Source organism: Pygocentrus nattereri, chromosome 7 (assembly GCF_015220715.1).
Source record: "Pygocentrus nattereri isolate fPygNat1 chromosome 7, fPygNat1.pri, whole genome shotgun sequence".
Lineage (NCBI taxonomy): Eukaryota > Metazoa > Chordata > Actinopteri > Characiformes > Serrasalmidae > Pygocentrus > Pygocentrus nattereri.
In genome coordinates this window covers 29,572,726-29,588,506 of record NC_051217.1, presented here as the reverse complement: position 1 = coordinate 29,588,506, position 15,781 = coordinate 29,572,726, and the positions used below count along the sequence as shown (strand labels likewise).

Genomic DNA, 15,781 nt, shown 5'->3' with positions numbered 1-15,781 from the left:
TCAGCATCCGCTGTGTCATTTTACGTGGCCTACCACTTCGTGCCTTGCCTCTATGCACCAAGGTACTCTGAATAGCTTCAGTGTTTATGCAGGATTAGAAAAGATGAGCAAGTCAAATATGATAAATACCTTTTATTTTTCCATGTCACATCAATATTTATACAAAAACTTAATACATGTAAAATTACAACATAAAACAAAAATAAATACTGACCCCATCCTAAAGTGAAAATGGAATTTGATCTTGTTAAACATATATGATCGGTGACAAAAGCCCTCGTGAACTACACCATCAAAGTGCTCTGCATCTGTTTAAAACTTTAAAACAAAAATCACATAAAGCACCACTTAAGGGGTGATCATCAAATCGCGCTTAAAATATAGCTTTGCATCTTAAACGATTACAACATATATAAAAAACAGCCTTTAAATCAAGACGTTAATTCAGTAAACGTTCCTTTATGTGCACGGCTGTGTGATGAGCAGTCATGGTCAGACTCCACAGCAGTTACTCAGTGCCTTCTTTCCTCCATTTAGACTCAGCTTAACCTGGGACTCTGACTTCCGTCTCAGTTTGGCATTTTTCTTAACCTCTCTGTGAGAAGAAGTCAAGCTTTAGAACTGAACTTTTGACTTCTCAATATTTGATAAAAATATTAATTAACAGAGATCACTCAGAATCTAGAGAAATTTACAGAGTCAGAACTGTTCACAGCAGTGGTGATGGGAACCAAATGTCTTAAGAGTTTAATGCCTCAAAGTTCCCTCACAGAGTCAAGTAATCGTTACAAATACGTTGCAAGGTACTTGAAAGAGTTTAGCAATAGTCTTAAAATAGGCTTTCATGCCTGAGAGGTACATGCAGGTTATTATATTACAATCCAACAGTACCCAAAGAAGGCCTCTGTTTTATATTCATTTCCTGTGTGGTGTCAGTATTATGACAAATGCATAGTGTATAGTATAGTAGTGGTCTTTACATTACACTAAATGGTTGCAGTGTTTGTTGCACCAAATGGATGTAAAACAAGTAAATCCCATTTTGTCCTGTATTTCCATGTACATGTAATTAGTATTACTGTCACTTTCTAATTTAATTATCTGTATTATAGATTATATAATAGTTTGAGTTAGTTAACTACAAATCATTGTTTTTTTGATGTACAGGTGCACCAAAAATTAAACGAATAAAAACAGTGAAATTTGCATTTAAGCTTAACAAGATGCCAAAATGACAATATGGGTAAAACTGAATGAAGGCTAGAGCTAACAAACCATTACGATCCAATTTGCATAACTATTCATTATTAGCAAATATTAGCATGTTTATGTAAAACACTTCTTTAAGCACAAACACTCAACATCTTACCTCGCTAAATGCAGAACTGCCTCCACTATATTGGTACCTTCTTTGGCACTTGTCTCACAGAACAAAGCGTTGTAAGTCTGCAGTTACAAAGATTGGTGGTTTTTAAAAAATAAATTAATTAATTTAAAAAGAAGTAGAATAAGAATAACTTCGGTCTTTTCAAATATAAAGAAACCACCTCACCATAGCAAGTTTCTCCCCCTGGGCAGAACTCACACAACTTCCCTCAGGCCTCTCTGCTCTCATGTCCACTTTATTCCCAATCACACACAGGGGGATACTCCCATCCGTGGACTCCTGAGAGATGAAGGGAACCTTTTTTTCCCCCTTCTTTTTTTTTTTTTTGCACTAATGGCACTGACACAAAGAACATTTACAGTTTGATAGGAAAAAGTGAACACACAAAGGAAATACCTGAATCTGCTCCATCCACTCTCGGACATTTAAAAAGCTGCTCTCTGAAGTGACGTCGTAAAGAAGTAGCACCCCATGGGCTTTGCGGAAGTAAGATCTGGCAATACTGCGAAACCTGTTCGAAGTTAAAAGGAAAAATGACTCCTTTTAGAGATTTTTATAAATATACATCCACAAGAACATTATTTGTAAAGCTGGTGGTCTTGAAAAGGGATTTATATCCAAATGCGTGTATAAAAGGGAGCATAATGGGCTAAAATGTGGCTTCAAATAGGGGTCCATGAAGTTACAGTGCTGCTACTGTTGTGCACTGGAGCTCAGAGGGAAACAGTGTTGCACCCCTTGTTAAAGTTTGTGATGTGACCTTGTCACATGACAGTCAGTGTTTGCACTGCTCAGGTAGACTGGAACAGTAATTGCAACACTGAACATTTGATGTGACTGCAACTTCCATAGGTTTAATAACTCAGCAATACTTAATTTATTTCTAGATAAAAAGATGTATGCATACCTCTCTTGCCCAGCAGTATCCCATATCTGAAGGTTCGTCTTTTCTCCGTCTACAAGCATCTTCTTCATTTGAAAATCAACCCCTAGGATCAGCAGTCATTCCCCGTTGTTATTCACTTAGCATACTCCACTGTCAATTATGCAAATGAACACAATGTAAACTACATGCAACACTAAGCATACTTAAAAAACTTACCGAGAGTAGTTTGCATGTCTCCTCTGAACTCATTCAGACTCAGACGCAGTAAAAAGCTAGATTTGCCTGACCCTGCATCCCCCGCCAGCACCAAGCGGTACATTGGAGCAGACCCATCAGAATCAAACAAGTCTGCTTCAGTTTGCTGCAAATCAGAGAAATTCAATTTATTAGCAGAAAAGGGTTCATGGGATCATTCTTAATGTTTTTTTTTTCTTTTAATACAAAACAAACAACCCCTAAATGACTGCTTTCTTTATATTATTCAAGTCTTGCTGATGTAGTGCAACAGTTAAATGTTTAGCTACTCTGGAAGCAATGTAATCTTAGTCTTAAAAGGCACAAAGCTGACCTTTCATATTGAGAACTGATTACTTCATTGCTGTCAAAAGAAAACCTAGTGACTATACTTTGACCGTTTTTTAAATGTAAAAATAACAGCAATGACTAGAATGCAATACATAAGTAGATGTACCCAACTGAATATTAGGACTACACCCTGAAGACCAAATGTCACTTGCAATACCTTTACAGGAAAAGCTGAGAGTCGTCGTCTCAGAGAGGAGGCTAACGAGCTGACTCTGCTGGGAGCTACCGACACGTTCATCTCAGACTTCAAATCCGACATCTGAAACAGGATGGGGGATTCAACCACAAGAAATTCAACACATTTAACAATGTAGGTAATGCCTTAAAGTAGACTTTACCCCCATTTCAGAGTGAACGTAGGAGAAGCTTTGATGCTCCGCAGTCTCGACAGAGTCCTGACTCTCATCGCTATCATAATTGCTGCCCGACATGCGGTCTGTGTCCGTCTGTAAGGAAACGCCGCTGTCCAGATACTTATCCGCCCAGCGGGCTACAAGCGAGAACTTGTCTTTGGTGGTATCTACAGCCATGTCATCTTCCTCATTAGCAAAGCTTAAAGAACAAAACGCCATGACCGTTTAGATCATCAGGGCTAATCTGGTTCCGATATGAAATCTGAAAACATAACAGTAGGTACCTATTCTGATTTATCGTACTCTGCCGAAGTGGTTTCAGTTTTCTAGGAGGTTTTTCATTTCTGGGGGAAAGCTGTGGAAGAGAGAGAAATAAGCTGAATGTTGAACTTGATTGGAAACCAAACATAAGAAATTAACAGTATTTTTCAAATGGAATTCTGCAGGCGACACTTACCTGCCTCTTGGAAGAAGCACTGTCCTTGGCCAGAGCAGAACGTAACCCATCATTACTGTCGTACAACTTTTTATTCATTTCCCTGAAGCCAGAGAAAGGAGTGAAGGGAGATGCAATTAGTCAAAATACAGACACATGATTCATATCAGCCTCATTACATCAAGGTTTAAAAAAAAAAAACCCACACAATCTCCATTTTCTGAGATTTTTCTATATCATTATAGCACAACAGCTGCCTTTAACATTGTGTGAAAACGTAATAGGAATGGGCCAGAAGAAATACTCCAAAATTCCCTGGAATATAATTGCTTTACCTTAAATTATATTAAAAGTGAATAACGTTTTTCTGTCCTATAAAACTACCATTTTGAAGATGCATGCTTTTTTGACCGACAGTAACCAACTTAGCTTCATTACTTACTGGAGGAGTTCAATATGGCCAGCGTAGGACTGGTATTCAACTACCATTGTTTTAAGGTCACTGCTTTCTCTGTGGGGAGGAAGAGAGCATAATTCCCCCCCCAAAATTACATGTGTACTATGCAAATTCACCAAATAAATCTCCATCTAATCTATATAATATCTATGGAATTCCTAACCAGTTTAGAGCATTTAGACAGTTCAGAGGATTTTCCTGATACTCAACTAAATAAAGCAAGCCAAGCACGCATTAGTGGTCACAGAAGTCACAGCACAGATAACAGCCAGTTATGCCAAAGCAAAAGGGTCAACTCAGTAATAGTAAAACTTCATCCGAGTCATTACAGTAGATAGAGAGCCAACCACCCAAATTAAAACTATTTTTTTTTCAACTCTTTTATTGAACAAAGTGGTCCAACATTAAATGTCTGCTGAAAAAAGTAACTGATCCTCAGTTTTCAGTAACTGATGTGACACTCGGACACTAGGAATACTGTTCTAGAAATTCAGATATTTTTGCCAACAGACATTTATAAATGTTGGCTCACTTTGTTCAATAAATGAATGAAAAAACTATATAACTGCTTGCATTGTTTATTTTATTAAGTTCTCTTAATCTGATGTCCCAGTTGAAGATAAGATTATTTTGTGTCAGATTTATGTAGCAATTCAGAAGATTCTAAAGTGTTCACAAACTTTCGAGCACCACTACAGTTTCAAATCAAGGAATTTTGTTTAATTTTGGCCTGACTGCTCCTTTAAGAAGCACAATGATCTTAAGACCATTTAATACTTTACCTAGACCATTACACTAGGTAAGAAAATGGACACCAATTGGTGCATTTTGAATTAAAAGGGAAACTCAAGCATTACATTAAAATATAATGCCCACTCAATACACTTAATCTCCTCTCACCTTTCATGCTGAAGTTTCTCATCAGCATATGCATTCTTCAGCTTGTCCAACTCTACCTGCAGAACAGAAATGCTCATTTGAGCCTTCAGAAGAGAACTTCTCAGCTCTTCATTTTCCTAGAGAAAAGAAAGAGGGAGAGAGATGTTACATTTCAAATCACATCTTTCCAGGAGTTTGAAAGAATGGTTCCAAGGGGGGGAAAAAAAAAAAAAAAAAAAAAAAAAGTCATCTAAATTCACTTTTTTCCTTAAAAGTAACTGATCAGCCATGACATGGAACAAAATTCCCAGAAACTTGTGTTTTTAATACTGCTCAGAGTGCTGGTCATGTTACAGTGCTAGGCTTTATTTTTAATCTTCATGGATTATGAAATAGAAAATTAAGACTGGTGGAACATGACTAGAGAACACAGGAATAACAATCCTGGAACATCTGAGCAAGTTAACTGTCCAGTCATTTCCAATGTTACTCTAAGCAAAAGAAAAGTTCGTACTACCGTGTTTAATACGAAAAGGTCTCCTAAAGCTGATTTATAAAGTCAGACTTGGATGCTGTCAGTAGATGTTTCTACTTTGCTTTTTTAAGTGGTTTACAGTGATATATGAAAGCAATACAATGAAATAGCAATGGAAATGCCAAGCTAAAATCAGCTGAGACCTCAAACAATACACTCAAAATTATCCAGGTCAATCTAATGCACTACTGGGATGTGTACAGTAAATGCCAATTTGGTAGAGCACCACTCTTCCATACCTGCGTCATCTCCCGCATTTGTTTTCTTAATTTGATGACATCTTCTTTGGGGCTGTTCAGCTCTGCTTCCTCTTGATACTGAATGAAAAATGTGGAAGTCTTTCAGTTCAGTAACTACACAGTAAAATATGAATACTTCATGATTTAATTAACTTAACTTAACTTAACTTAACTTTATAGATGTCCGAGCAGTTGAAGAATAAAAAAAAGGCATAGCATACAAAGGAATTTCAAAGCATTTAATTATCATACACAGAAGCTGTTCCTCTAACCTGTGTAAGCCTCTCCACTGCTGCGTGCAAGTCGGCAAGTTCATTCTGATGTTTGATCTGGAGCATGGCAATGGCTGCCTCAGTTTTCTTCTGCTCCTGTATAAGCGAAACCCGAGAAGTCCAGCTCTCTCATACACACATAGTCTAATAAAGAGGCCTTTACAACACACCATAGAGGAGCCTTTGTGAGGAAAGAGCCTAACTAGCCGGCATTACTGCTAAAACTACCCCCTAAGCTTCAGGAATGCAGGTAAACAATTGAATAAAAGTAGAAAGCAGAGCTTCATTACATGCCTACACATCCACGTTTAGATATAGGTTCTTCTACTTTGGAAACAAATGTAATCCAAAAGCTTAATCATTCTAAAACACACAGTAATGCTATTTCAACTGGAATTCAGAGATGCCCCAATAGCATTTAAGCACTGCAATTTAGACAGTCATGAATTTCACATAAAACATTATTTTGTCTTTTCCTAATCAGCATCTTCATTTTATTTTCTTTGAGAAACTTCAGTCTGTTCTTGCAACTATTCTAACAGAAGGATTTACATGCGACATTTCTGATCATTTAATGAGGTAGTATTTTGCGCTCACCTCCTCACGGACTCTCTTCTCCAAGCGGTTGAGCTGTTGCTGCAAATCCTCCTCAAACTCAGCTATCTGAGTGCTTGCCATCTCCTCCGTCCTGTAAGTGTTGGCAAGAAAAGACCTCTCTCACCAAATACCTTACACTGCATTTCAAGAGACTACCCACATCTTTATCAAATAAGAAGTTAGAAGAGGGGCAAAGCACTGCCTGTAAATCACTCCATTTCCATATATTCCATGCGTGGAATTTCTCTCTTTCAGGTTAAACATTCATCTCAGGTTCAGAATCACCAGGTGACTGGGCGGGGGGGAACCAGAAGACTTTCAAACCAGTGCCAAGAATTCATTCTTCTTCAGTCTTAAAGGGGAATTACAATGACATTTGAAATGTGCTTTACAATTTAATTGTTGTTCTTCAGAGTGCTTTGATGTGAAACTTTAGATAGATTTCTCTGTGTAGTGTATTCAATTGAATATTGGTTGAAAATGATTTACAAATCATTGTATTCTGTTTTTTTTTTTTAGGTTTTACACAACATCCTAACTTAATTGGAAATGGGGTTGTACAAACCAGGGATAACCATGTACAATACAAAATATAGCCACTTTATTTACCATCCAAAATGGCCAGTGAACCTACACATCTGCATTTTACATGCAGTGGTAAATGGTAATGGTAAACTTTACATAAAGAAGCACATTGACTACTACAACCTCTGCTGCCCCCCCCCCTAATATGTAACTAAATATGTAAACATGTGCAACTTCTGCAATTACTTTACTCATACTTACACAGCAGCATCTTGATTCAATATTAGTCTGATATTCCTGATTTTTTTTTTTTTTTTTTTTTATATACAAGCAATGAGATCATGGTAACTAAAGTAGATGAAAAGGGGACACAGGCTTAGCAACTTGACACCAGCTTTAAACTTCCTTCTTCCTTATGTCCTCCATCTATTAGAAAGCAAACTCTGGAGCATGAAATACAGAGTAGGCTACTTACCAGAAAAACAAAAAAAGTTTGTATTTGTATTTCCAGTCCATGACAACACACACGCATTAAACACTATGGCATATTGACTGTGTACCTATAAATAAAGGCTGCGGCACATAAAGCTGTAACATACATTGAACATCAACAGTTTGTCACACACAGTCTGTCTAGACTAGGGGAGCAATGATTATTCGACTTAGTTAACTAAAATCAGTGAAATAATGGCAACTAATTTAGTCGTTGATTAATTGGTGACCTCATTACGTGTCTGTCATGTTCACTAGGAACGTTTTGACATTACTGCTCACAGAAGAGTAAACACCAGTGCAATGGCAGCCTCAAGAACAAAATCCTCAAAAGTGCGGGAGCTAAACTCATGCTGGAACATCTGAAGAGGACATGACTCACTGTACGGCTCACTGTATGAAGAAGGTTCATCTTTGCAAGATGTGGGTCCCAAACCACATATTAACACACTAAATAGTGTGTAAAAGTAATGTATATAGCATTAGAAGTGCACTCATTAGTGCAGTATGGCCCAATCCCATGGCTACATGGCCCTTCAAACCTTTTTTTTTCCCCAGAGACGCACTACAAACGGCGTGTTATGAGAATTCCCAGAATGCTATGCGAATCATCAGCAAGATGGCTGCACAAGCAACCAGAGAGACACATAAATGTAAATGTTTTCTCTGCTAAAAAGCCGTTGTATTGCAAGCTAACCATTGTAATAGCGTTTTGTGGTCATTTCCTTCATAACACGCATAAAAATCACTAGTAATAAGCTGATGTCTCAGTCGCTACCTAGCGAATTTTTCCGTTCCACCTTAAAAGGTGCAGCAACTACATTCTGGTACCCGAGGTTGATGCACCATTTAAGGTGGAACGGGAAAATTCAAAGAAAAAAAAAAGTTCAGAATTCTTGGGGTGATAATAAATAATTGCCCCCCTCTTCGAAGGCATATGATGCCCTAAATGTATTTAAGCAGTGAGGAGCTGAAGTTTCCCCTCCACTGCCGTCAACGTAGGCTGGCAGGGTCATCTGCAGAGCACTGCTAGTAGTTGTTAATGAAGTGATGTAGTTTTTTGTTTGTGCTCTTTTTTAATTCTGTGACTCGTTTGATTGATGCGTTAAACTTAAGTTGTGAATGAATTGCGAGCGCCCATGCTTTTCACTCTCCTTCGTATGAATGGCAAATGTCAATGTGATATACCATTATTGCTATTGAATGGAGACAAAGCAGGAAAACCCATCCTGATTATTTTTTTCAAGCTATTTTAAATACGATTTACCTGTCTTGTCATGTGACATACAAGTGAGATCACCACAGCTGGAGGCGGCATATTGGATATGGCCAGAAAACCTTGTCTCGTCTGTTTACATAAAAGTTGCTGATGACAACTGATGACGTTGTCAACAAATGGACAATGCAGAAGTGTCAACTGGATTTCCTCACCTCCATCTACTGGACAATAGACTGAACTACATACATATGTTTAAATAAGGAAAAATGGATATACAGTGAATCACCTTTCAGCCAATTCCTTCAAAAGCATTTTTCGTAACGAGAGACCCCCCATCCCTAGTATGTTTCTGTAAAATTTACAGTCTCTGTTCTTTTGGCTCATTATTCATTCTTAAATAATAGACAAGCAGATCAAAACACAAGCAGCAAACAAAATAGCAGAAGTTATACAAGTGCAAGTCGTAGAAACTCAAATTACTATATTATGCATTGAAAAAGTACTTCATGGAAGCTCAAACAAAAAATAATAGATAAACTACAGACAGTTTAGTCATTCTTCCTTCTCCTTACATCAAAATGTATTTACATTTGGAACAGGTTAAGTGACAAAATATGCCAATGGATCCATGATGATATGAGCAGACATTGTGGGGGAGTCTTTATGAAACTATTCTCTCATTAAATTTACCATACATTTTGCTAAAGAAAATCTGGTATGGTTTCATGAATCCCAAGAGTCAAACACCTTTCATCACTTCCCTAATAGTCAAATTTAGACATCACTAAATCTTTGAGAAAAACAGAACAGCATCCCTCAAACAACTGGAGGATTCTCTCTGGAATGGTGCAAAATCCCACTAAATAAAGTTCAGGGTCTTACATGTGAACATTTCAAGGAATATTTATTATGTACTTATGCAAGTGTTTTTGTCCATGCCATACATTTATACTACAATAAAGAAATTAAATTTTCCATGTTAACTAGGATCAGAACGATGCACCATGTCCAAAAGATTGTAGACTCATCCAACATTTTAATATAAATGTATTTAATTATAAAGATATAAATGGGACATTTTTTGCCCTCTTTGATACAATAACAGCCTCTACACTTCTGGAAAAGCTTTACTTTAGGTATAGGAAAACAGGTGAGAGGTAATTCTTTGAATTACGTCACACAGTCATTAGTGTGGTCAGGTGGTGATGTTCGAGGATTCGTTCTGGACCTCAAACACCACTCCAACTCACCCTATAGATGTTGGATGGGGCCCAATCACTCCAGAGAATGCTGTTCCACTGCTCTACAGACCAATGATGGCTTTAGACCCCTCTCGCCAATGTTTGGCACTGAGCATGGCGACCTTAGCCTCATATGCAGCAATGTTTTTTTTTTTAGTAAAGTGCATTTGGGCCCAGCTCTTACCGTCTCAGACTGGTCTCCAACTGGTCGCTCTCCATCCGATGCTCTCTGATCTCCAACACGAGAGCTTTGATCAGATCCTCATACTGTTGCAGTAAAAGTATGTCTGATGTAGAGTGGATCTGCTGATACAGCTCGCTCAGAGGATCCCCTAGCCTAGTAACATGAGAGAGAGATGAGAACGCACATGGCACAGACCTCACCAGGTATATTAAGAAAAAATTAGTGTTCAGGCAAATTTTAGTCCCCCAAAGAGCAAACAGTGTAAATTTACTCTCAAAAACAGGCCCAACTGTGTACCTTGAGTGGGTTTTAAAGGCAGACTACGTTCACTTTCCCAGGAGAAAGAGGCATATCTATACTTAACTTTATAAAATAGAAACATGGAGTCAAGACAGGGTGTATGGAGTCAACGCAACTTAAAAAGCAGAACCGCAACGTGACAGAACGTGGTACTGTACTGACATACACTGGAAGGTACCACTGCAGTTTGTACTCTGAAATGGACAGTTTCTTCTGAGAGCACAGTGAAAGTGAATAGTAACATTGAATTATGAAAGCTGTCACTTTATGTGCATTAATTTTTTTCTAATTAAAAAATGCACACGCAGAGAATGACGTCACTGATCCAATACTAATGTATGCTGCAGTGCTGAGCGACTGCACATCAAGTTCGTTTTGGCTCTGACTACATTTACATTCCAGCTAAAACTTAAGGTGGTAGGGTTTGACCTGTCAGCTTTCAGTAGAGCTAAACCGCTCTTCTGGAGTTCAGATTATGAACTTAGAAGTGCCTCCAAGGTTACAAGGTTGCTTGAACTGTTACTCATATGACGTACATACGTGCAAAATAAGGTAACGGGCGACCCAAAGGCCACAATGTGGATTAAAACAAACAGCTAATTGTTGAAGCAGCCCGGGTCACATCGCTGTGCTCAAAGTCTTCGAGTAAAGTTTAGTCATATCATATCCTGAAAAAGAGGCCCATCTGAGTTGAGGAGTCAGGTGAAATGGCATTTTCCTGTATTTAGTAGCAGTAACTGGGTTTGGTGACATACCTTCCCAAGTAGAAGGCCACATCTCCGTCCAGAGTGTTTTCAAACTCGTCCCAGGCGCTCGTCTGACTCTGCCCGCTGCTCCCCAGCGAGGCCAGGTTCAGAGTTTCAGACACTTGATTGAAGCTCAAACAGAAGTCGTTGTAATTAATACATCCATCTCCGTCCACGTCGAATTTGTTGAAGAGAGCTCGTACGTCGCCGGCCTGAACGTTAAGCTCTCGGCAAACACTGATAAAATCCTCATACTCGATTCTCCCCGACTTATTTCCATCACAAGCCGAAAACAACCTACGAAGGTCCGGGGTGTCCATCTTTTCAGACTGTTCAGCTTCCAGAAACCAGTAAGCTAGTTAAACAAGCAACATCCAGGGACTGAGGTCAACTCCTCAAAGAAGAAAGAGGGGGAGAGAGAGAGCGCGCGCGTGCGAGAGAGAAAGAGACACTGTGGAAGTCTTTTCTCTTTTCAGGACTCACCACGCTGATTTTCACGACAAGAACAGTGCGAACAGGCAAAAGCTTTAACCGGTCTTCATCTTTTAGCCATAATCAACAAGTAAAAGTGCACAGAACACCAAACCCTCACAGCCTGTGAGCGAAACAAAGTGAGAACAGATATGAAAGAGCGCCCGGTGCCTATCACCTCCCTGTGAACTGCTCCTCTCTCGAGCTGATTGGCGGGCGGTTGAAGGAGTCGCGAGAAGGGGGTGGGGTCACCAGCAGGTAGAGGCGTTAATGGGCGCTCCAAGCAGCGGCTGCGCCCGATTAACGCAGTTCTGCCGCGTCCTGCGATTTCCAAAACAAACGCAGACGATTTTCTCATTAGGATGGTTTAGATATCTGCCAGCTGCGCTAGGGGAACGCACCCACTGACTGCCATGCTAAAGGGAAATTACACTGATTTTTGAAAAACTCTATACCACATATAAATAATAATGTTCAGAGTAGTTAATAGGTGTGAAATGCTCTGTTGCTGAAACTGAATTATTCAGAATTATTCACAGTCAGCTCTGATAGGAACCAGACGTTTGACGAGTTTAATGCTTCTAAAAGCTCCTTCACAGAAAGTAACTGTATGAAATGATTCTTTATGCACTGCCCGAAATCTCAGACTACTGTTTCATGACAGTTTCTTCTTCTTCTTCTTTCGGCTGCTCCCTTTAGGGGTCACCACAGCGGATCATCTGCCTCCATCTTGCCCTATCCACTGCCTCCTCTACTTTTACACCAACCATCTCCATGTCCACCTTCACTACATCCTGTTTCATGACAGTTTATGATTGACAAATTTTCCCTTAAAACATGTATTTTAAAAATATACTCAGGGCGAAGAGATCCATGCAGGCAACAATACAATTCATTTTTCATAGATTTACCTTTATTCTACCATCAGCACTGCTACATGTAAATACCCAGAAGACTTGTGTATTGGTTCTGTAGTTGTTTTGGACAGTAAATAAAATGGTTGTATTTACACTTTAAATATCATATTATTTTACTTACTATCCAAAATGATCAGGGAACCTAATGTGTCTTCTGAGTTCTGTAATGTTGATAATGTTCAAACAGGGAGGGAGCTTTTAGAGATACTAATGTTTCAGACATCTGGTTCCTATCACCACCAAGCTAAACATTTTTGACTTTCTCAAAGTCGAAATGCCAGTTTAGAAAGTATTTGAAACTGGATTAGAATAAAACGAATTCTAACAACAGCAGACCCACAAGATCTCTCAAGTTCAGCAGTCGACTCTTCCTTTATTTCCCTTTCAGGCGTGGGCTGCTCCTTATCTAGAAGTACGTCTCCTTTGTTGGAGAGTTATTTGTGCAGCTCCACCTATCAAGTTACAGAATTAGTCCTATTCCTGCTTCACGCCATGTGGTTTGACAATGAATCCCAAACTTTTAATCGCCATGTTGCTTTCAAAAGCCGAAAACAAGGAGACTCTGTAGGCCTGTACGATGACATCATTCTCTGCTCTCAGTACAGCCTGCCAAATGCCTGTGCAGGAGGCTAGTTTAGAGTTCTTCCTTCTCTAACACACCTGATGCAGCTCACAGAGGACTTGATCATTAGCTAATGATGTGACTCAGGTACAAGAAAAACGTGAAACTGTGAATCGCAGTTTGGCTGGCATGTCTGGAAGTGGGACACGCTGCCTCAAGACGTTATACAGCTGAAGCTTAAAGAGTTTTTTTTCTTCTCTGTCTGACTTAGCTTTCCAGTCATTGTGCAAATAGTGTGCTCCACCCAAGCCATCATGGAATCCATGTGTTTACAAAAGATGCAGTCAAAGTTAACTTTTTACCTCACTGAGATAACCTCACACCAGTAAAGGGTGATTAGGCCAAGGCAGCTTGATTGAAGAATGCTCAGCTGTCCATTTTGGTTGGAAGCATTAGTATTAGTAAGGGGTTATAACTCTGATGTAACTCAATCTTTGATTTATTCTGGCAAGTAATCAAACAAACACATAAAAATAATAAACAATGTGTGGCAATAATAGTTGTTAAATAGTCAATAGCTGATAGCTATATGTAATCTTAAAAATTCTTAAAGGGGCCACATCATGGAAAACAAAGTTTCCTGACATTTTTGAAGTAAAAAGTTTTGGTGTAATATTTACAGTTTCAAAATATTTCACTCGCTCCTCAATCCAAACGGTCCACATGTGGAAACTAAACTACGAAAACAGACCAATCTGAATCCATTATTTCTATGATGTCACAAGACAATCCATTTACATAATATACCCCCCTATTTTGCCCTAAGGAAACAAATCATTATCAAAATTAAAATGTAAATGTTATATGTTAAATGACAATGTGTTGTATCACTGCATTTACATTTCACACTCACGTAGGTAATGTTGAGCTCAAAATGAAATTCAGATTTAATGCTGCGATTTTAATTTGCCATTTGGTATACCGGTAGTAACATAAAGGTTTAGATGCTTTATGAGTAGCTTTATTTAAATTAAAATGTATTTCCACAACTGCACGTTCATGCTTAATGCTTATGGTTATGCAATACTTGTGTCAAAATGATAATTAAGATGTAATTTATCTTATATGCAATTTTATTCTCTAAAAAATGCACTTAAATTGTATTATCAAAGAGAATACCCAGCTGGAAAGAGAGCAAAATTCAAATGCATGTTCTACTTTTCATTTTAAAAACTAATATTACAAAACTCACTGGTATGTGTGACACAGAGAGCTGGGTCATGTTAGCCAGCAGAAGGAAGCTTTGTTTAGGAATATAGTGTTAGCTAGTATTAATCACGGCTTCTAGCTAGCGTAACCTAATTCTGCAGCCCTCCACAGTTCATGTAGCGTATTAGCAGGTGAGCTGATGGCAGAGCAATATATCCACCTGTGATGCTCACTTTGTAAAAGATGTCCCTGCATGGCATCGACTGGAATCTCCAAATCTGGCTTCACTCACAGCCACAGTTCTCAGGTTATGAAACAAAGCCTGTGTGTGTGTGTTTGTGTGTGTGTGTGTGTGTGTTTGGGTAATAAATGTATTCCTTTATATTGAAAATTATTATATGGACTTAACGGCCTTAACCCTTTCATTTTGGACTCACTTTGGAGCGCCATGTAACTTTAATAGAGCGGTAAGTTCTCTGGTTAAATGTCACCTAATGTAATGTAAATGTTTCCCATTTACATTTGAATTTTCACATCTTTCTAGCTTGGCTTGCAGTTTCAGTGCATTATTAGAGAGTTAAAATGCATGTAAGATAAATGACATTTTAATAATTACCATGACACAATTGTTGCACAATCACATTTAGCCTCAATATGCAGCTGTGGAAATACATTTAATTTAAATAAAGCTTCTCATAAAGCATCTTAATCCTTGTGTAAATAATGTCAATACAAGCACACCACATGGCAAATCAAAACAGTATTGGATTTGCATTTTGACCTCAACATTACATAACGGAGTGGGAAATGGAAAAGCAAACATGTAAATACGTCGCCATTTTACATTTTCATTTTAATTTTGATACTGATATGCTTCCATATTTTGTATACAGCAGTTTAGCACCATCAAGTAATGCTGAGGTCCTAAGGAGTACTTTTCAATAAGGCACAGTGCAGGGCAGCCAGTCAGAACAGGGTTCATGTACATACATCTGTCTTAAAGGTACATTAAGAAAAAAAATTCTCTTTAATTCTAACAGAGAAAGAGCGGTCAATTAAATATGAATGATATAATAGGACAAAGTTTGGTACAGACAACCAAACAAAAATTATAAATGCATAAAAAACAAGAAAAATGAGTGTTTAAAGACTCTAAAAATGTAAAATATAAAAGTAAAATATACGAAGATGCCTTTTCCTTTGAGTTTTGGACAATTTGGACTGAAATAAATGTTTCAGATGGGTTACCAAGTTGGTAAGCAGCAATTGCTAATTATGTTCTTGTTTAT

At 38.3% G+C, this 15,781-nt stretch overlaps 1 protein-coding gene across 2 annotated transcripts; it reads right to left on the bottom strand.

Moving 5' to 3' along the window:
- Window positions 1-214: 214 nt before the first annotated feature.
- zgc:162879 (ras and EF-hand domain-containing protein) lies at window positions 215-11,976 on the bottom strand. Of its 2 annotated transcripts, XM_017711091.1 has the most exons (17): window positions 11,343-11,976; window positions 10,288-10,440; window positions 6,627-6,717; window positions 6,030-6,125; window positions 5,758-5,835; window positions 5,005-5,120; window positions 4,090-4,158; window positions 3,669-3,750; window positions 3,496-3,566; window positions 3,197-3,410; window positions 3,016-3,117; window positions 2,490-2,634; window positions 2,295-2,376; window positions 1,784-1,898; window positions 1,553-1,666; window positions 1,370-1,446; window positions 215-595 (listed from the first exon to the last, which is right to left on the bottom strand). In XM_017711091.1, exons 1-17 carry the CDS (start codon window positions 11,651-11,653, stop codon window positions 493-495), a joined length of 2,019 nt encoding a protein of 672 aa, XP_017566580.1. In that variant the 5' UTR covers window positions 11,654-11,976; the 3' UTR covers window positions 215-492. The 2 variants fall into 2 exon arrangements, with proteins under 2 accessions (XP_017566580.1, XP_017566581.1); XM_017711092.1 differs by lacking the exon at window positions 4,090-4,158.
- Between the last annotated feature and the right edge of the window lie 3,805 nt (window positions 11,977-15,781).